The sequence below is a fragment of the Vulpes vulpes genome, chromosome 13 (genome assembly GCF_048418805.1).
Source record: "Vulpes vulpes isolate BD-2025 chromosome 13, VulVul3, whole genome shotgun sequence".
Lineage (NCBI taxonomy): Eukaryota > Metazoa > Chordata > Mammalia > Carnivora > Canidae > Vulpes > Vulpes vulpes.
The window spans coordinates 118,111,224-118,131,670 of record NC_132792.1 but is presented as its reverse complement, the minus strand read 5'-3'; the positions used below and the strand labels follow the sequence as shown (position 1 = coordinate 118,131,670).

Sequence of the window (20,447 nt, the reverse complement as noted above, 5' to 3'; positions counted from 1 at the left end):
GATCTCTAAGTCCCAAAGGGACTTAGCAAAGTCCATCTTGATTGGGGCTCCAGGAGGTAAGGAAAGACAGCAGAAGCCACTGAATGGAGTGGGGGAATGGGGGTGGAAATCGGGAAGGGGCAGTGGCAATATAAATGCCCAACATCTGCTGCTGGCTGAGAGGGCCTTGGCGGTGCTGGAGGATCTCTGTTCATTTGTGAACAACCTGTGTTCAGTTCTGGGTCCTTGTCCAAGCCTCCCTCCCAACCTCTGTAGGCAAGGCCGGGGCGGGGGGGGGGGGTGGGGGTCCTGCAGCCTGGGAACCACGGGGCGCTCCCGTGTTGCCTGGACTTTGGCCCTTGGTGGTGACACTTTAACCAACATGCAGAAGTCCTCCCTCGCCCGGCCCAACTGGGCCTTGTGCCTCTGACAGGCTGACAAGTGAGGAGCTGGGGACAGGCAGGCGTTCAGGGGCATGGAGGGTACGGCTGGAAGTGGGGCTCCTCTGAGCTGGGCCGGGTCAAGCTCCAAGGACCCCAGGACCAGGAAAGCATTAAAGGCTCTGGAAACTCAGAGGAGGGGTTGGGGAGCCAGCCAATTGGAAGGAGTTTAGGAGAGGGGACAGGTTAATTCTGGACAATGAGCAGCCGCTGGACTAGACCTGGTGAAGGACTGAGGTGGAGGGAGCACCCTCCCTCCAGCAAAGCTGCCCTTTCAGCTCAAGGGCAGAAAGTCAGGGGCATAAGGGGTCAGGGAGCTGGACGGTTGAGAACTGGGCCACAGTCGGATAGGCCTGGATGCGAACCCCATCTCTAGGAAAGGTCAGTGTAGCGCCCAGCTTATCAGAAGGACTCAGTGAAACCTGAAGCAGACAGAGTGTGCTGAGGTGAAGGGTGGCAGGTACAACAGGGGCCCACTCAGCCCTCTTCCCATACAGGACCGGCGGGGTACCTGAGGCGGGCCAGTGTGGCCCAGCTGACCCTAGAGCTGGGCACTGCCTTCTTCCAGCAGCAGCAGCTGTCAGCTGCTATGGCAGACACCTTCCTGGAGCACCTGTGCCTGTTGGACATCGACTCGGAGCCTGTGGCCGCCCGCAGTACCAGCATCATTGCCACCATCGGTGAGCAGCCCCCAGCATCACAGGACTTCCTGAGCGTTTCCCAAGATGTTTTCCCCCTTCTATCTCCTCTGAGACCTTTCCATGTCTGACAGTCATTCGTTTAACAAATACTTGTTGAGTTTCCAGCAGCTAAGGTTTGGGGCCCGGGAGTAGATGGGTGAGGTAAACAAAGATCGCTGCCCTTAGGGAGCCTACTATTTAGCTGGGCGAGACAATAAATACTAAACATACTAACTTAAAAAGAAATAGATTATTTCGGGCAGCCCGGGTGGCTCAACGGTTTAGCACCGCCTTCAGCCCAGGGTGTGATCCTGGAGACCTGGGATCAAGTCCCATGTCGGGCTCCCTGCATGGAGCCTGCTTCTCCCTCTGCCTGTATCTCTGCCTCTCTCTCTGTGTGTCTCTCATGAATAAATAAAATCTTAAAAAAAGAGAAGAAAAGAAAACAGCAGTGGTAATCACCCTGTTGCTTATAAAAAAAAAAAAAAGAAATAGATTATTTCGTATGTGATGAAGTAGTAGAAACTATGGAAACAAGAAACAGAGCATATAAGGGACATTAGGGGCTTGAGGTCAGGAGGCAGGCTGTAGCCCCAGATGGGGACCTATTGTTCTGAAAATTAAATCCAGGATGCCTGGGAGGCTCCATCAGTTAAGCAACTACCTTTGGCTCAGGTCAGGATCCCTGGGTCCTGGGATGGAGCCTGTTTCTCCCTCTCTCCCTGCTCATGCTCTCTCTCGCTCTCTCTCTCTCTCTCTCTCTCTCTCAAATAAACAAATAAAATCCCAAAAAACAAACAAACAACAAGGAAAGAAAATTAGACCTGAACAAGGGTGTGAGGGAGATGAGAGGAGGCCACGCCCCTGTGGGGGGGAGGGGCAGGAGTTCTGGACAAGGGAGCAGCCAGTGCAAAGGCTCAGAGTCAAAGAGGCTGGAATGGTTAGAAACCATCTGGGGGAAGAGTAGCAAAATGAAGACACTGTAGGGGAGAAGAGGGTCATGTAGGGCTTGGGAGCCATTCTTTGGGTTTGAGTTGACTTTTCCTCCAAGAGAAGTGGAAGAGGGCTGCAGAATGCTGGGGGGAGAACTCTCTCTTACTTATGCTGTAATAGAGTGGCCCTGGCTGTGCTGCTGCAGGGGTTGGGGTGGGGGCAAGTGCAGAAGTGGCTCCTGCGACATTTCTGGCTCAGACCAGGTGGGGGCAGTGGAGGTGGTGAGACTTGATCAGACCGTGAGTGCATTTGGAAGATGGAGTTGACATGATCTCCAGATGGGTTGGATATGGGCTGGGGGTGCGGTTGACAAAGGAATCAGAGGACTCCAAGGCTTTTGGCATGAGGCACTAGATGGATGCCTTATCAAGTGAGCAGGAAAGACTGTGGTGAGCAGGTTTTGCGGGGAGGTTTGGAGTTCGGCCTTGTGTTGAGTTTGAGATGCACAGAGGCAATCAGATACACAAGTCTGGGTTTGGAGCAGAGGGCTGAACTGGAGACAGAAATATGGGAGCTGTTGGCAGTGTATAGACTGTATCTAAAGCCAGGAGACTAGGTGACACCTCCAGGGGAGAGAAGGAATGATGACAGAGAAGAGGATGAGGTGTCTAGTGTCAAGAGAAGGAAGCCAGAGCTGAGATGAGCAGCCAGTGGGGTGGGAGGAAACAGGAGAGGCCACATGAGGAAGGTGCGTCAAGGACGAGGGTCAAATGCCAGCGACCCACCAGCCAGGATGAGCCTGAGAACTGACCATCACATTTAACTACCACCCAGAGGGTCTTGGTGAGAGGCGGGCCAGTGCCCCGCTGGACTGAGAGCACCAGGAGGGGGTAACGGACCTGCAGGCAGCAAGCACAGAAAATTCGTGTAATGAGTTTTGCAGCAAAGGACAGCAAAGGAATAGGACTGTAGTTGGAGGGGGCTGGGGACCAGAGATCTTCTTTTACGATGGAAGAAAGTGCAGCAGGGTTACATGCTGATGGGAATGATCCAATAGAAAGGAACACACTAAAAAAAAAAAAAAAAAAAAAAAAAAAGAAAGGAACACACTGACAGCACAGGGGGCTGCAGGAAGGCTGCATCTGTCTTCCAGCTATTGAGGAAGGGGCCTAGTACCCCTGTGCAAGCTGGCTTTGGGGAGGGACCGGAGAGGTTGGCCGGTGGGCTCTCCATCACCCAGCTGCCCTGCCAGCAAAGCAGGGGTGGGGAGAGAGCACCTGTCCTGGGTGGTCAATATGAGGCCTCCCAACTCCAAAGGCCCAGACACCCCACAGGCCCTCTCCTGGCACATTATCCCCTGCCGTAAACCCTCATGCACCAGGGGACCCTCACTCTACATCACTGTTAACACAGTTGCCTCAAGCTGGGCTAAGGACGCTCCTCTCCAAGACTGCTCCCCCACCCCCAATCCCAGGGAAGCAGGTGCTGGCTCACCTGGGAGCAGAGGTTGCATCAGAGAATAAAGTTCAGGTGGCGGGACTATTGTGGCGTGGGGGTGGAGGGGACTCTGCAGGTGGTGGGATCTGAGCGGGATCTCTGCTTTCAGGGCCAGCCTCTCATTCGGTGGAGCGCCTCAAGGAGATGATCAAGGCCGGGATGAACATTGCACGCCTCAACTTCTCCCACGGCTCCCATGAGGTTTGGGGCGGGGCCAAGGGGAGGCTGGCAGAGCTAAAGCTTGCCGGGTTGAGAGGTAGGGGGCCGGGCAACCTGCTCCTGAAATCCCCTCTCGCTGGTCCCCAGTACCACGCTCAGTCCATCGCCAACATCCGGGAGGCTGTGGAGAGCTTTGCAACTTCTCCGCTCGGCTATCGCCCCGTGGCCATTGCCCTGGACACCAAGGGACCGGAGATACGGACCGGGGTCCTGAAGGGGGTGAGAGGCCAACCACGCCCGGGGACTTCCCTAGGCCCCCACCACCCTGTCAGGGACTGAGTCGCGGGTGGGGGCGGGGCCTGGGAGGGCAGGGCAGGAGGCGGGTGTCAAGGCCCCTCTGGCTGGTCCCTAGGGCCCTGAGACCGGCTGGTCCCTAGGGCCCTGAGACCGAAGTGGAGCTAGTGAAGGGCTCCTGGGTCCTGGTGACCGTGGACCCGGCGTTCCGGACGCTGGGGGATGCACACACCGTGTGGGTGGACTATCCCAATATCGTCAAGGTCGTGCCGGTGGGAGGCCACATCTTCATAGACGACGGGCTCATCTCCCTGCAGGTCAAGAAAATAGGTGCGCAGGAGCCTGGGCCCCAGGTGGGCGGGGACGTAGGGCGCACTCCCTTCCCCGGCCCCCTCGCGGGGTAGACCTGCGGCCCCCGCCCCCAGGACTCCCGTGTGCAGACTCGGGGAATCAACCTGGGCTGGGGCTGGCGGGTTATCTGCTTTTTCCACACACTTTCCCCTACGCCTGTCCGATGCACAGGCCAGGCCCAGGATGGACAGACAGGAGGACTTGGGTTCCTGACCTCTGGGGGCCCAAGACCCTGACTCTGACCCTGCTCACCGGTCACCTGCACTGGCTCTTCCCATGCCCGCAGACCGGAAGGGGCTGGAGACCCAAGTGGAGAATGGAGGTCTTCTGGGCAGCCGGAAAGGCGTGAACCTGCCAGGTGCCGAGGTGGACTTGCCGGGGCTGTCTGAGCAAGACGCCCAGGACCTACGCTTTGGGGTGGAGCATAATGTGGACATCATCTTTGCCTCCTTTGTGAGGAAAGCCAGTGATGTGGCTGCCATCCGGGCTGCTCTGGGGCCGGAAGGACGGACCATCAAGATCATTAGCAAAATTGAGAACCACGAAGGCGTGAAGAAGTGAGGCTTGGTCTTTGCCCCCATTGCCCTCCTCTTCTCCAGCCTACCTCTCCCTGGCATCTCCTGGCTCTTCCCAGCCCTGACTCCCCCAACCGCCCAGGTTTGAAGAAATCCTGGAGGTGAGTGACGGCATCATGGTGGCACGGGGCGACCTAGGCATCGAGATCCCTGCTGAGAAGGTTTTCCTGGCCCAGAAGATGATGATTGGTCGGTGCAACTTGGCGGGCAAGCCCGTCGTCTGTGCCACACAGGTCTGGAGTGAGCCCTCAGGGCCCCGGGTGTTCTCTGGGTGTTGGGGACACCTGAGGGTCAATACCCACACCTTAGGTCTATAGCATATTTTGCTGTCCAGGGTTTGATCCTCAAACAACAAAGTTGGAAAGAGATTCTGTGAGCCCTATTTTCGGATGAGGAAACTGAATCACCAGAATCACATAGTTTGACTGTGATCCTGGCTTTCTGGGCACTCTGAGAATGGCAGAGAAGTAGCTTGGGCAAGTCCTCAGTCAGAGTGTGAGCCCTACAGCTCTGACACCCAGATGTCCCCCAGATGCTGGAGAGCATGATCACTAAGCCCCGGCCAACCCGGGCAGAGACGAGTGATGTAGCCAATGCTGTGCTGGATGGAGCAGATTGCATCATGCTATCAGGGGAGACCGCCAAGGGCAAATTTCCTGTGGAGGCTGTAAAGATGCAGCATGCGGTAGGAGCTTAGAATGCTAGGCAAATGGGCCAGAAGACCAAGCCCCTTCCAGGATCTGGTGCCCCCGCATCTCCTGACCTCCTGCTGCTTGCAGATTGCCAGGGAGGCAGAGGCTGCTGTGTACCACCGGCAGCTGTTTGAGGAGCTGCGCCGGGCAGCGCCACTGAGCCGCGATCCCACGGAGGTCACTGCCATAGGCGCGGTGGAGGCCGCCTTCAAGTGCTGTGCTGCTGCCATCATCGTGCTGACCAAGACTGGACGGTGAGGGGGACACTGGCAACACCAACAGAGCTTTGGGTCAGGGGCAGGCTGGGATAAACTGCAGGCTTGGGTTTTGTCTTGTTATCAGGCATGAAGACTGTCATTCTGGGGCAAGAGGAGAGGTAGCTAGTTACCCAAGAGCTAGAGGGCAGGAGAGGCAGATCTTGGAGCACACCAGGAATCATCCCAGTGAGCTCCAGGAGGTTGGCAGGGGAAGGTGACATCACGGGGCACACTGGCTTCCAGGACACAGGTTTCTAGGGGCCCTCGGCAAGTCCCCTGCCCTGAGCCCACAAAGCCTTGCAATGCTAAGGCATTGCAGAAGGGCCCAGAAGGCCTTACTTAGTTCAGGTCTTTGCTCTGAAATCAGCTATGATTCTTGAATAAGTCACCCAGGCTGTAGAGACCTCTGTTTCCTTGTGGGGTTGTGACAATTAACAAAAGACATTTGTGAGTTAACTACTACATGTAGGGACATTCTCAGAAGGGTTTTATACTTCTCAAGGTTTTTTGTTTTTTTTTTTTTAATTTATTTATTCATGAGAGACAGAGAGAAGTAGAGACATAGCCAGAGGGAGAAGCAGGCTCCCTGCAGGGAGCCCGTTGTGGGACTTGATCCCCAGACCTGGGATCATGCCCTGAGCTGAAGGCAGATGCTCAACCACTGAGCTACCCAGGTGTCCCAAGTTTTTTTTATTATCTGCTCTGATCTATCCTTCATTATCTCCTATCTTCCTTCTGTAGTAAGAAGGGCAGGCATTCTTATGCCCATTTTACAAGGTGAGAAAAACAAGGCCCAGAGAAATATGATGATTCACCCAGGGCCACACAGCTTGTTTGTGACACCTGGGACCAGAACCCAAACCTTTGTTTCCTGGTTCAGCACTCTTTCACTGTTCTGAACCTTCTCTGCCTCCTTCAGTTCAGCACAGCTGCTATCTCGGTACCGGCCTCGGGCAGCGGTCATTGCTGTCACCCGCTCTGCCCAGGCTGCCCGGCAGGCCCACCTGTGCCGAGGGGTCTTCCCCTTGCTCTACAGTGAACCTCCAGAGGCCATCTGGGCAGACGATGTGGATCGCCGGGTCCAATTTGGCATTGAAAGTGGTGAGCCACCTACACACAGCCCTGGATCTGTATCATCAGCCCCCTGACCTCACTTTCATACCCATTCCAAGGGCCTTGCCTTTTTCCTCTGGTCCTACATTTTCTCTGTGATGTTCACTAAGACATGGAGATATTGTGGCCTCCAGGGACAGGGGGACATACTGAGGAGGAGGGCAATGGGAGAGAGGTCAGCCTAGCTGCTGCCTGCACCAGGTGGCCAGAGCTGGATGGGACATAAGGAGTAAGAGGTGAGAGGACAAGGGGGACCCAGTCCCCCCACCTCCACCAGCTGGAACTAAAATCTAATTTACAAATGACTGTGATCATACCCCACCCCTCCTTCCCTTCAGCATAGCAATACAGGTGGATAGCCTTGCTACGTAGTCGCAAGGCCCCTGCCACCCATGGACACCCCTGCAGCTCTAACAGACTGCAGCAGTCACATTCCCTATGTGGCCATCTATGGCACACAGTGTACAGTTTGCCCAAGGCACCTTCAGGCCAGACTGGAACAGATGGAGGGTTGTGGCTAGTTCTCCTTATAGGGCTGGCCTGCAGCCCTGTGGTTGATTGTCATCTTCTTTCCCCCACCCTCTCCCCCCAGGAAAGCTCCGTGGCTTCCTCCGTGTGGGGGACCTGGTGATTGTGGTGACAGGCTGGCGACCTGGCTCTGGCTATACCAATATCATGCGAGTGCTCAGCATATCCTGAGATGCCACGCCCCACTGACCCAGCCCAACCTGGATCCCATGCCCCAGACCCCAAGGTCCCCCTTGCAGTACTCCCTGCTGAGGCCACATCTGCCATCTAGTCCCATTCTAGGGTGCTCCTTCCCCTCTCCATTTCACGCAGGACCCCAAAGTCTGTGTCCAGTTAAGCACTGACCATCTGGCAAGTACCAATCCTACATTCCCTGCACTCAATGCTCTCAGCTGGGCCCTAAGATGCTCTGAGCCCTTAATCCTAGCTTAACTGGTTAATTCTATCCCCCTAGGCTTCAATATACCCGGGATGGGGGTGGGGGACAGAGGGACAGGGCATCTCCACAAAGTCACTATGTAGATTACGTTTCCTGTCCATGCAGTCTGGTCCTTCCAATGCAGCTTTCGTGATGGTCGGGCATCTCCTGAGGACAGTGCCATGGCTTCCTTCACTGTGATTGCCAGTGACCTCAAAGTACCATCCTTTCGGGGAAGTGAGGGTAGACAGGTGTGGGGAGCATTGAGAGCTGGGTGGGCTCATCTTGTCACTATCTTCACAAGCTCTGTGGGGCTTGCAGGCCTCTCCCTGGCTGCTCTTATGTGTCCCTCACACCCTGTTGGGTCAGATGCCAGCTGCCTCCTCCTGCACCCAGGAACTCTTTCATGCCCTCTGTGCCCCCACCCAAACCAGGAGGCAAAATGGGTAGCTCTAGTTTCCTTTTAAACCTGGCTGTTTGGAAGCAATTATAAAGCCCAGGACTTTTCAGTCAAGAGGAAAGGTTTAGGGTCCTGGCAACATTCTCTGATACTGTAGAGCAGGTGCAGGAGGAGAACGGGGTGAGAAGGCAGAGGTACTGGCTAGCCTACCCTTCCCCAGGTCTGGATACCTCGGGTCCTCCCCTTACTCTTGCACCAATAGTAAACTCCATAGGAACAAAACCCTGACAAGTAGCAAGAGTCCTCCTCCCCACGTGGGTAGCTCTTCCTGCGACTCACCAGGTAGACCTCCCCAGGTAGGCTGAGGGCTCCGCAGCACTGCTGCCTGCCAGTGGAGCTGAGCAAGGAGCACAGGCGCCAGCAGGGAGGCCTTGCTCCTTCCTCTCTCCCTGTGAGGAGATGTGGAGACAGATGGACAAAGGAATGGCTGAATAAAATGAATTCATAGTAAATAAAACTAGCAAATGATTAAATACAATTATTACATGGTTGAATAATAAGAATAAACAAGAAAGGATGGGAGGGAGGAAGGGAAGCAAAGTGCCACCTAAGGATTCCAGCTCTTGCCCCTCTCCTGCGGGATCTAGTGCCCACCGTCCCTCAGCCTCTGGGGGGATGCCACCAGGGCCAGGCACAGGGAGGAGGTGGCTCCCCGTCTACAAGAAGCCAGTTCTACCACAGGGACAGAGAGTGTGGGGACTCAACAGAAGACATGTGTTCCTGTTCTGGGGTGGGGGCCACAGGGTGGGGATGGTCCACACATGGCAGAGAGGGTGGAGCTCAGACATCTGTTGCCAGCAGTGGAGGCTCAGGGGACTGGCAGTGGGCGGCTGTGCTAAGGAGACAGGACAAGTGCAACAGGCTTGGGAAGGAGCCTGCGGGGGCGCAGGCAGGGAAACTGAGACCTCTGGCTGCTTGGCAGTGATGGCAGAGGCAAGGAGTTGTGCTTGGTGAGGCAGGGGCCTGGGCCTGGGCCTGGGCCTGAGCCTGGTGGGACCACGCCTGGGGCACACCCTCCTCAGAGGCCTCGGAGTCACTTCTACTTGGCAGTGAAGACATCTAGCTCCTGGCACAGTGTGTTGAACATGGTAGGCGCCCAGTATGTTTGATGAAGGGGTGAACAGATGAGGAGGATGCTAGACAGGTTGTGGGGCGCCTGAGCTGAGGACAGAGAACATCTCCTCAGGAATAAAGGGAGATATTCCCACAGGGCTGTGTCTCAGGTCTCCTTGGCCTTCCCCAGGAGGCATCTGCCCTTGGGCACACACGGCTGCACCCCACTGCTTCCCCAAGGGTTTCACATATTGGCAGAGAGCTGGGGGCCCCGAGGGGCAGCTGGCTCAGGCACTGATGGCCTGGGGGGCTGGGCTGTCCCTGGAAGCTTGGCCAGGAGCCCTGAGGAGGACAGGCGTTCACTTCCCAAGCCCTTGCACCCAGGAGAACCATCCCCAGCTGCCCGTTGAGGCAGAGAGGGTTGGGAGGCTGAGAGAGGGCGGCCCCGAAGTCCTAGTCGCCGTCCACCTCCTCCTGGGGGGGGACCCAGCAAGGATACCTGGGAGCGCCCAGCCCGGGACAGGCTGGCATGGAGGGTTCGAGCAGGTGGGACAGGTAGGCGGGAGGTAGATGCCCAGGGACCCCGGGCCAGCAGAGGGCCAGCTCGGACAGGCACTAGCGGGGAGGCTGGGGAGCCTGCTGAGCGTCGAGCTGAGCGAGCAAGGAGGGTGACTGGAGAGTCAGGAGACAGGGGCAGAGGACCCCGCTGGTGAGTCAGGGCAATGGCCACGCTAGAGGTCACAGCAGCTGCCTGCAGGGGCGCGTGCACCAGGGGCTCCCATAGCACTGGCTTTCCACTGAGCCGAGCTCCTGTGTCTGGGGCTAGACCCCGGACACCCCGGGCCATGTCCCTGTCATGCTGGACCAAGTGTTGCTCCATGGTGCCCCCGCTGCTGCCTGGACTGGGCTCAGAGCGTTTCCGCTGCAGGACAGAGTTCTTCTTGCCTAGAAATCATTCCAAGAGGGAGAGAATGAGGACAGGAACAGAATCCAAGGTGAAGGTTGGATATCAGAGCAGGAGGAGAGCAAGACAGAGGCAAAGGATGGCAGTGGGGTGAGGGATGGGGATGGGGGTTGGGGAAAGAGGGTCATGGACAAGAGTGCAAGGGTCAGGGAGGGGAGTACAGATCAGAAACGGTGAGGGTCAGGGACTGACTTGTCCTCAGGGAAGGAGGACTCTGGGCAAAGAGACTTGGGACGTTACCTCCAGGGGTAAGAGACACTGAGCGACAAGGATAGGGAGACAGTGTTGAAGGTCTACTGGGGCATTTGCTGATAACGGGTTGTGACTAGATCCTGGGCCCTGGGAGTCCAGGGGGTCTTGGCTTTGGAGGTAGGGCACGGGGGCAGACAGGGTAGATAGGCCTCACCGATGCGGCGCAGCCGATCCATGGCTACAGTCTCGAAGGCCCGGCGCATCATGGGGAACTCCTCCAGCACAGCGTTGAAATGGTCCACGCTGAGTGAGTAGAGGCGGCAGTAGGTGTCAGCCCGCACGCTGGCTGTGCGCCGGCCCCGCGTCAGCAGACAAATCTCTGTCCAGGTTGGGAGGAGGCCCTCAGAACCACTGTCCCCAGACTTCCCTCTCACTGGGCCTGCAGCCTCTGATCCAGTTTCCTCAGGTTCCTCCCCACCCACACCAACGTCTCTAAACACCCTAAGGGTTGTCCTTCTCCAGACATACACAATTACAATCCCTCTCATTCTCTCTGAATTAAAGCTGACAAACAGGTGGATCTTGCTGGGCCACACGCACAAAGTTATTCCACTCTGCTTTAATTCCCACCCACCTCCCCTGCCCTGGCCCAAGGGGCAGGCCTAGGACAGCTCCTCGGTGTACCTGCCCTTCCACCCCTTGAAATGGAGTCAGGGCAACCAGAGAAGGAGAAAAGCAGTGCCAAAGGGCAAAGAGCAATGGGGATGCTAGGGAGTGGAGGGTGGTTTGGGGCCTGAGAGAGTACAGAGCTTCAAGTGGCTTTGGGCAGCAACTGGTGGGATGGCCCCCACTGCCACAGCCCAGGGCCCTGAACCATCCTGCCAGGGTATCTATCCCACCAGGGAACCGTCAAACTCAAGCCCCTGGAACAGCACAGCTTTATTCCTATCTTTCCTTCATCTCAGAATCCATAGATTTTACAGCTTAAGGGTTCTAAAAGGCCCACTGGCCCAGAAATCTTCAAGTTGGCTGTGACTGGACTCTTTTGGAAGCTACTTAAAAACACAGAGCTCCAGGCCTCAGGCCCCAAGACCTTGGCTAAGCAGGCCTAGGGAAGGGCTGGAACTCTGATTCTACACACAGCCAGGTGCCAGGCAGGGACACTGATCCAGGGAGTAATCACCCTCTGTCCTCGGTTCCAGTCCCTCCCCCGCCCCCCGAGGCCTGCTGACCCCCAAAGTAGGATCCATCCGTGAGGCGGGTGTCCCGGGCGCCGCGGGCCAGCACACTGAGCAGCCCATGCTGGATGAAGTACATCTTCCTGCCCACGGAGCCCTCACGCACCACGAGATCTCCCGGCTGGAAGACCTCAAAGCGCAGCTTGGTGAGCACCGCCGTGACGAAGCTGGGGTCAGCATGGGCAAACAGCGGCATGTGGGCCACCAGGCCACGGCAGGTGAAGTTAATGATCTCCTGGGCAGGGGAGGGGCCTGTCAGGTAGGCTGTGCCCCCTGCCCCTAGGTGCCCCCTTCGAGCTCATCTGTCTCAGAGGCCCCACCCCTAGGGTCAAGATCTGCCAAAGGATGGGGATGCTTCAGTGGCTGTAGGACCACCCTAAGTTCCTGCCTTCAGAGCTCTCCCGCAGGACTGTTCCCCCAAAACAGAGGTCCCTGCTGCCCCTTCCCAGGGTGTGTATGGGTACTTCACCCATACATACTTCACTCCCATAATATCTTCAAGAAAGACCCTAGTCCCTAAAAGCCTCCCAGAGGCCTGGCCTGTGATGAGGTCCTCCACAGGCCTTACTCCCTACAGATGCACCTGACCAGCGCCCTTAACCCAGATGGCACCCCACACGCCCAGGTCTTAGAAAATCCCCCCTCTGGGGCCCTGCCCAGCCCCACCTCCCGAAGCGGCTCGCTCAGCTCGCCCAGAATGCTCTCTTCATCGAACATCTTGCCCTGGTAGCGATGCTCATAATACTCATGGATGCGCTGCCGGGTGTCGGCCGGCAGTTTGTGGAAAGACATGTACTGCTCCACCTGCTTGTACTAGAGACCCACCAATGGCCAGTAGGTGAGAGGACGAGACCGTGGGGCAGGACCGGCCGCAGGGGTGGGTATGGGAGAAAGATCATGGTTGTAGGCCAGAGCCGGAGGGGTGAAACATGGAGCCAGATGGGGTTGTGCCAGGCGACAGAAGGATGTGCAGACACAGGGCAGGCACACAGCACAGTCACAGGGAAACCCACACACGGGCAGAGGAAGGGTCCGAGGACAGGTTCACAGGGACAAATGGACACAGGGCAAGACACAGAGACCCAACAGGGGCATTCATCAGAACAGGTCTCAAGTTGGGCTACCCAGCCTCTAACCCCCTTCCAGGCCCGCACCTTCCTCCTGGGGCCCTGCTCACCTTCTCCTGGTATTGCCGTCGGGAGGAGTCCAGGGACTGGATGAGCGCAGTGGCATGGCCGATGAACATGGCGTAGCACGTGGCGCCCACAATCATGCTGAGCATGGTGAGCCAGACGTCGGGCATGCCTACAGGTGCCTGCTGCCCGTAGCCAATGCACAGCATGTGGCTCATGGCCTTGAACAGGGCATGGGAATACTGGCGCCCCCATGAGTGGTTCTGGAGGGCAGAGTGTGTTGCCGAGCTGGGCACAGCCTCCTCAGATAGGCCTCATTCTCCTCCTGCAATCCCCCCTCCTTCTGTCCTTTCTGACCCCTGCTTCTTAGACTTGCCTCCCAGGAGGCACTTCGGTTTGGCTCTGGGGTCTGGGGGTCAGAAGGGGCATCTCTGCATCTTAGGGTCCCTAGGTGTCCTTCCCTACCTGCTCCCCACATAGAAGCACTTCCTCTAGGTAGCTTCCCCCTCTTTCCTCCCCACCTCCTCACTCCATCATCTCCCGCTTCCTGACAGAAGAGCCCTTGGAAGGCCCAGAAGTGACAGAGCTGTGGGGATTTCTCACCACCATGTGGTTGATGGAGACCCAGCAGTCAGGAGGGAAGTCCTGCAGCATGGGGACCAGGAACTGCAGACAGCCATCCCAGTGACACAGCAGCAGCATCATCCCGATGAGGTTGAAGATGCGCACCACAGCACTGGCCAGGTCATAGGTCATGTGAAAGATCTGAGGAGTCCGAGGAGCGGCTGCTGTGGACAGGACTCCCTCCCGCTGGTCCTCCTCTATTCCTGGCCTTGCAAATTCTTTCCTTGCACTTCTCTCTAGCCCCAGCCCCCATGAATTTTTAAAATGCAGCCATTGTTCATGTGCATAGAGCCTTATGGCATACATATACAGCTAATACAAAGTCGGCTGCATTACTACTCTCACCAATAGGAAGTCAATGCCAGTCATATGCCCAGAATCAGTGTCACAGCAGAAACTCGAAGAAACTTACTGCACAAGCTGCCTAGGCTGTGCCTGGCAGAGAAGAGGAAAGAGGGCATCTTACAGTGTAATGTCCCCAAGGCATGCGTGCAAGGATTCATGCCAACAGCCCCTTCCTCTCCCATAACACTAACAGATGACTTACTATTTTCCAGGCACTGTTTTAGGAGCTTTGTGGGTATTAATTCCTTTAATTCTCATAGCCTTATCATACGTCAGTATATTTAATGTCTTCATTTTATAGTAAAGGAAACCAAGTCTCATATAGTAAATAGTAAAATAGGGATGTGATCACAGGCAATGAGATTGCAGAGCCCACACTCTGAACCACTAAACTCTGCTCCCCTGGAAGCTGAAACTCGCTTCCACAGCTTGCTCCCCTCCCACTTCCTCCTTCCAGAGGCCAACTAACCTACAAGCATTCCTCTGCGCTGTGCTCCATTCTCCTCACTTCGGTGGGGGGCACCCTCCAAACCCTCATCGTGTCCCTGCTTCTGCCCCACCAACTCTGGAGAGAGCCCACCCAGCTGCCTCACCCCATAAAGTCACCAGGAGCCCCACCCATAGCGCTGTCCCAGAGGAGTCTGCGAGCCCCCCTGCCCACCTCCCTGCCCCACCTCCTCCCACTGGTGTATGTAGCGGATGAGGCGGGAGAGGCGGAGCAGCCGCAGCAGGCTGAGGATCTTGGTGAAGCGCACAATGCGCAGCGCCCGCGCCGTTTTGTAGACCTCAGCATCCAGTCGTGGCTCCAGCTCCACCACCAGGAAGATGTAGTCCACCGGGATGGAGGAGATGAGGTCAACCAGGAACCAGGTACGCAGGTAGCGCGACCGAATGGCTCTTGGCGCCAGCAGGATTTCGGCACCCTCCTCAACCACGATGCCTGTGCGGAAGTTGAGCACCAGATCCAGCAGGAAGAAAGTGTCAGAGAGGACGTTGAAGACGATCCAAGGCGGGGAGTTCTCTTCCTTGAAGAAGGTGATGCCGACAGGCAGCACAATGAGGTTCCCCACCATCAGCAGGAGCATGATCAGGTCCCAGTAAAACCTGAGGTGGGGGTGGGACTGGGAGTGAGACCACGAGATTTCACCATCCACCAGACAAACAGCAGATAGCCTGACACAACCAAGAGTGGGCAAGAATACAAAATAACAGAATGACCATTTACAACTGGTGGGAGTGTAATTTGGGACCACCACTGGGAAAAATAGTTTGGTATTATCTAGTAAAGTTAAACATTTGCATTCCCTGCAACCCAGCAATTCCATTCTAAGTATATTCACACTCAAGGGAAGTATGTGCTCCAGGAGTTACATATAGGAATGTTTATAGCAGCATGAAATCTGGAAATAATCCAAATGTTCATCAGTAGGAAAATGTAGATAAATAAGATAAATACTGTAGATAGACTGTGATATACTCGTGCCCTGGAATAATCTACAACCCTGAAATCACCCAACAACAGCTACCATTCTGCAGCATGGATGAATCTCACACATCTAGTGTTGAGCAAAAGAAAAAAATGAAAGGATACATACTGGGTGATTCCACTTGTGCAAAGTTCAAAAACAGGCAAGACTAAGCTGGATTATTTAGAGATTCACAGAAAAGTGGTAAAACTATTAAAAGAAAAAAGTAAGGATGTGAGCCACAAAAGTCAGAATAGTAGGTTAGGGAAAGGGCTGTACGATGCTTCTGGGCACTGGCAATACAGTCTCTCTTCACCTGGGTGGTTGTTACATGAGGATGTGCTTTGTGATTACATGTATATGTATGTATATAGGCACATGCATGTATGTTTATATACATACACACGTGTTTTGACTATATGTAAAATATACCATTATACACTAAACTGCTATGTAGAGACCTACCATATAGACATACATACTATATAGATATATCTACTATATACATCCTTACTATATATACACACATATATTTCTCTTTAACATGTATAATATATATATAATTTCTTTTTTTTAATTTTTTCTTTATTTATTATTTATGATAGTCACAGAGAGAGAGAGAGAGAGGCAGAGACATAGACAGAGGGAGAAGCAGGCTCCATGCACCGGGAGCCCGACGTGGGATTTGATCCTGGGTCTCCAGGATCGTGCCCTGGGCCAAAGGCAGGCGCCAAACCGCTGCGCCACCCAGGGATCCCTATATATGTAATTTCTTATCATGTACATGATTTATGTCAGTCACTAAATATTTTTAAAGTTAAAAGAGATCTAGTACCCTGTGCTAATCCCACAGGGTTGTTGGAAAGACACACTCTCAGACAATGGATATGACAGTGCTGTACAAGCACTAGTTGGTTTTATGACTCACCCACCTTTGGTTCCCAGATTTCTGAAGAGGTTGCTGCTTCTTCCATCTCCAGCTCTCTGCCCCTTCCTGGTCTAGGATTTCATGCCCTCCCCAGCCCTCCTTGCCAACCCAGTTGGACCCATGGTTCCTGGTTCTCTGCTGGGATCTACTCATCTATGTCCCAGGGTGGGGTGGTCTGTTCTGCCTCCCATCTGAGCTGAGCTTTTTAGGGATGCCCCACCCCCCTCCACAACACTCAGACAGGGCTGCACACAGAGCAGCTCCACAGGAGATCCCAAGGCAACAGGCTTAAAGCTCTGCATTCCTTTCCTTCACTCATCTCCCTGTGTCCGCTGGCACTCTGGCTGAGCTCAAGCAAGGGCATTGACAGGGGAGAGCCACACTGCTGTGGTAGACATTTGGAAAGAAGAGGTCAAGAGGATGCTAAGTGAAGCCTCTATTCAGAGAAGATCACTGGACCACCTGAGGGCCCCCATTAGCTATGGCAGTTTTATTTCTATTTTTTTTAAGATTTTATTTATTTATTCATGAGAGACACAGAGAGAAAGAGAGAGGCAGAGACATAGGTAGAGGGAGAAGCAGGCTCCATGCAGGAAGCCCAATGTGGAACTCGATCCCAGAACCCCAGGATCACGCCCCAAGCCAAAGGGAGACACTCAACCACTGAGCCACCCAGGCATCTTCCTTCCTTCCTTCCTTCCTTCCTTCCTTCCTTCCTTCCTTTCTTTCTTTTCTTTCTTTTTTCTTTTCTTTTCTTTTAAAGATCTACTTATATATTTTAGAGAAAGAGCACAGCAGGGGGAGGGGCAAAGGGAGAGAAAGAGAGAGTCTTAAGCATACTGAGCATGGAGCTCAACTTGGGGCTCGATCTCACCACCCTGAGATCACGACCTGAACCGAAACCAAGAGTCGGACACTTAACTGACTGAACCACCAAGGTGCCCCAGCTAGGGTGGTTTTAACTCCAGAACACACCTAATCATAGCACCAAACCAGGACCCAATCTCTTCTGACTTTGACTACAAATCAATCTTTTCAGCTTCTAAAATAAATATGGGGGTTCCCAAATCCAGGCCTCCAGGAAGCCCCTCAGACTTTCAATCAACAACAGATCCTTGAACCCCTTCCTCCTCCACCTTCTAGACCCCTGGAGAAATCCTGTAGTGTGAGCTGGGAGAGGAGGGAAGCAGAGGGCTTGTCCAGCCATGGAGTATCTTCACAGCCTGACTCACAGGCAGTCACAAGCCTAGCGGGTGATGCAGAAGAGAGGAGGGAGAAGCAGCATGATAATAAGGGGGATACATGGCTTCTGGGGTTACATCTGAGGGTAAATGGGGGAGGAGAGAAAGATCACAGGAAATTAGAACAGGTGTTATTGGTGGGGTGGGAATAAGGCAGAGAAGAGGGAAGAGAAAGGAGCAATGAGAGAAAGAGGAATATTTAGGGAGTGTGTATGGCTGTGGATTCAAAATGATGTCCAGGTCTCCAAAGGCTCCTGATTCACACCTCACCCTTTCTGCTCGTTTTGCACCCCATCTTAGGTGCTTTGGACACACCATTGCCTCATCCAAAAGCTGTCCTTCATTTCCCCCCAAGGACAGGGCTGCTCTCCTCCCCTAGCGACCTTGATGTAGAGGTACAGGCTGATGGGGACTATGCAATAGCCCCACCTCCACCCTCCGTTCCTCCGTCTCTCTAATGGTCACCTGGGAGGGTGGCGGTGGCCTCAAGTCGCTGCCTCAGCCGCTCAGAGTCCTGGCCCAGTCCCGCTGCATCCCGCTTTCAGCACCAGGGACAGCGACCAGAACCGCCGCCGGGACACCCCCGGCGCCCGCCCCCCCAGCACCCCTAGTTTATCCTGCTAGCCCGCCCTGCTGAGCATTACGGGTGCTGGGGGTGTAAGCGCAAGGGTGAGAGATACTGGAACTCGGTTTCTCCCCCAGGTTGACCCCGAGCCTTGCAACATGACATAATTTCCCAGGTCCCCAGCAGACAGGACTGCCGGCGGCAGTCGTCCCTAACTCGAGCAATCCCTTTGGTCCAGGTGGAGTGCCTGGTTCCCGAAACAGGAAATCCAGGTCTCTGGTGTCTGCTCCCGTGTCAGGTCACCGAGGACCTCCAGCTGGGGGTCCCTCGCTCAAGAATTCCCAGGTTACATTGGGGGAAGTGACTGTCTCCCCCCCCACGACCCCTGGGCCGGAAATGAAGTGTCCATGGAGGGTGGGGCGGGCCCTGCGCCCGCGTCGCGGCCCGTGGGGTGCGATCTGTGTCCCCCGCCCTCCTTGCTGGGTCCCCAGTACCGGAAGTCGCTGTAGGGGTGGATGATCCAGGCCCCCGCTGACTTGACCCGCTCCTGCTCGATTTCCACAGCTTTGTGGCTGCCGAACACGCGAAGGGAGAACTTGTTGACCGTGGGCTGGAGCAGCGTCCCGAGCTGCCTCCGCTTGGGCTCGGGCCCGGAGCCAGGCCCGGGGGGTGGTCCCGAGGCCGCGGTCGCAGGCGCCGGGGCAGCAGGAGGCGCCGCCTCCAGCCCCGGGGTCGCCCGTTCGTCGGCCCCCGTCGTCTGCCGCTGCTCTGCGTCCATGACGCCCGTTGGTTACACGCTTGGCCTCGCAGACCCTGCCGCGTCCATCTGGGACCCCGGCCCCTCCCGGAGTGGGAGCCGGCGCAGCCCGCCGGGCGCCGAGCTGCGGGCGCTCGGGGCGGAGGGGGTGTGTGCGCCAGACTCGCGGGCGGGCTGGCGGGCGGCGGGCGGGGTGCGCGGCGCCCCCTGGTGGGAGCCGCCCTGTCAGAAGGCGAGGCCGACGGAGCCCGCCTCCTGGAGGACCCCGGCGTGGGCGTGACCTAGAGGGGGGAGGCTCCAGGAGCAGGAGGAGGCGGGGAAACGCCGCCGGAGTCGCGGGGGCGTGGCCTAGCGTCGTGGGCTTTTAGCCAATGAACGCTAGGGAAGCGGGGCCGCCTGCGAGTGGCGGGAAAACCGGACGCTGGTGGTAGGTCCCAGTCTCCCGAGGGCGAGGTTTCGGGGCCCGTGGAAGGGGTGGCCACTCTCACCCGGGGACTTTCTGCGTTTCCCTTTCTTCCTCTCATTACCCTCCAGGGCATATTCCTTTCTTCTCATCTTCTCCAGACCCCTCCCTCAACTATTTCATTTCCGAATTCATTCTGCCATCTTCACCAAGACTGACCCTGACGGTCACGACGTGGACGCTGAGGACACAAGATGAATACCCCAGTCCCAGCCACAAAGCCACTGTCGTCTGCGCCCGCAGACACACACGGTGCCAGAAGTTCCTAAAAGCTCCAATTCTTCCCCTCATATCTGTCTCCCGTTGCCAGCGCCTCAGTTCCAGCCTTCCAGTTTTCACCCCGATTGTTTCAGGGGCCTCCACGAGGGCCCTACATCCTCTTGGGCACGTCCTCCCACCACTGCCATAGACTCAAAGATATTATGTCCTTCACACCTCTTCACCCTCTGCAGGACCCCATTTCAGCTCTGTGAAACGACGTGCAAGGCCCTGCAGAATTTGGACTGATTTCAACAGTCTCTGTCCTGACTGTGCCCCCTGGAAAGCCAGGCCTCCGTGTCCGAATGCCGTGTTCTGTCTTGTCCCCAGCCCTCTGTAAATATACCCTCTTGGGCAGCGCATTCACGCAGCCTGTCCTCGAGGACATCTCCAAGCTCCCTCCCCGGCTGGGGTCTAGTCCAGGGCTCTCTCACGGCCTTCATGGCAGCTCCGGCCACGAGGCTGCTGTGGTTCACGGACAGGCTCTCTATCGCATAGACCGCGAGGCTCTGAGGGACAGGAGACCTGCGCCTGGCACAGCGTGGACGCACGCTGGCCATGCATGAACGGCCTGTGCGTGTAAGAGGAAGGGAACTCTGCACTCTCTCCTATCATTTCCCTTCCTCCCCTATTTTAGGAAACTTTCCTCAACCATTTCCGGCTAATTGACCTCGATCCCAGCTCCCCTCTGAAGCGTCCTGACGTGCACAGTCATCCTCAAGTTGTTCCTCCTTTTCCCTTCGTGACTATTTCTCATCCAGTTTGTCTTTATTTTCCACTCGGTTGATTTGCACTTCTCGCTCGACAGCGAGCGCCCCTCTTCCAGTACCGGATTCTCTGTCTC

General features: G+C 55.8%; 2 protein-coding genes and 1 long non-coding RNA gene across 14 annotated transcripts; 2 read left to right on the top strand and 1 right to left on the bottom strand.

Annotated features, from left to right (window-relative positions):
* Positions 1–333: 333 nt before the first annotated feature.
* Positions 334–8,833, top strand: PKLR (pyruvate kinase L/R). 11 transcript variants are annotated; one of them, XM_072733527.1, is made up of 11 exons: positions 334–420; positions 917–1,099; positions 3,639–3,730; positions 3,836–3,967; positions 4,126–4,312; positions 4,620–4,890; positions 4,991–5,141; positions 5,441–5,593; positions 5,688–5,854; positions 6,777–6,958; positions 7,563–8,833. In XM_072733527.1, exons 2-11 carry the CDS (start codon positions 1,009–1,011, stop codon positions 7,667–7,669), a joined length of 1,533 nt encoding a protein of 510 aa, XP_072589628.1. In that variant the 5' UTR covers positions 334–420; positions 917–1,008; the 3' UTR covers positions 7,670–8,833. The 11 variants fall into 11 exon arrangements, with proteins under 11 accessions (XP_072589628.1, XP_072589634.1, XP_025853022.1 ...); XM_025997237.2 differs by having other exon boundaries at positions 364–461; XM_072733529.1 differs by having other exon boundaries at positions 385–420; positions 988–1,099.
* HCN3 (hyperpolarization activated cyclic nucleotide gated potassium channel 3) lies at positions 8,801–19,087 on the bottom strand. Of its 2 annotated transcripts, none has more exons than XM_025997233.2 (8): positions 18,620–19,087; positions 14,600–15,029; positions 13,560–13,721; positions 13,001–13,219; positions 12,490–12,636; positions 11,818–12,058; positions 10,800–10,964; positions 8,801–10,374 (listed from the first exon to the last, which is right to left on the bottom strand). In XM_025997233.2, exons 1-8 carry the CDS (start codon positions 18,901–18,903, stop codon positions 9,674–9,676), a joined length of 2,349 nt encoding a protein of 782 aa, XP_025853018.1. In that variant the 5' UTR covers positions 18,904–19,087; the 3' UTR covers positions 8,801–9,673. The 2 variants fall into 2 exon arrangements, with proteins under 2 accessions (XP_025853018.1, XP_025853021.2); XM_025997236.2 differs by lacking the exon at positions 18,620–19,087 and adding an exon at positions 16,324–16,601.
* On the top strand, positions 11,835–15,224 carry LOC140595029 (uncharacterized). The gene is made up of 3 exons (XR_011996434.1): positions 11,835–11,969; positions 12,970–13,106; positions 13,511–15,224. It is a non-coding gene; the product is annotated as an uncharacterized lncRNA (long non-coding RNA).
* Positions 19,088–20,447: the final 1,360 nt, after the last annotated feature.

What these genes read in the sequence shown, in the direction of transcription:
- PKLR (XM_025997237.2), top strand. An exon ending in AACCACGAAGGCGTGAAGAA is followed by an intron (nt 4,891 to 4,990) that starts GTGAGGCTTGGT and finishes CCAACCGCCCAG; the next exon opens with GTTTGAAGAAATCCTGGAGG. An exon ending in CTGTAAAGATGCAGCATGCG is followed by an intron (nt 5,594 to 5,687) that starts GTAGGAGCTTAG and finishes TGCTGCTTGCAG; the next exon opens with ATTGCCAGGGAGGCAGAGGC.
- HCN3 (XM_025997233.2), bottom strand. Translation starts at nt 18,903, where the DNA reads ATGGACGCAGAGCAGCGGCAGACGACGGGGGCCGACGAACGGGCGACC. An exon ending in ACATACACCAGTGGGAGGAG is followed by an intron (nt 13,722 to 14,599) that starts GTGGGGCAGGGA and finishes CGGACTCCTCAG; the next exon opens with ATCTTTCACATGACCTATGA. An exon ending in GGATCGGCTGCGCCGCATCG is followed by an intron (nt 10,375 to 10,799) that starts GTGAGGCCTATC and finishes AATGATTTCTAG; the next exon opens with GCAAGAAGAACTCTGTCCTG.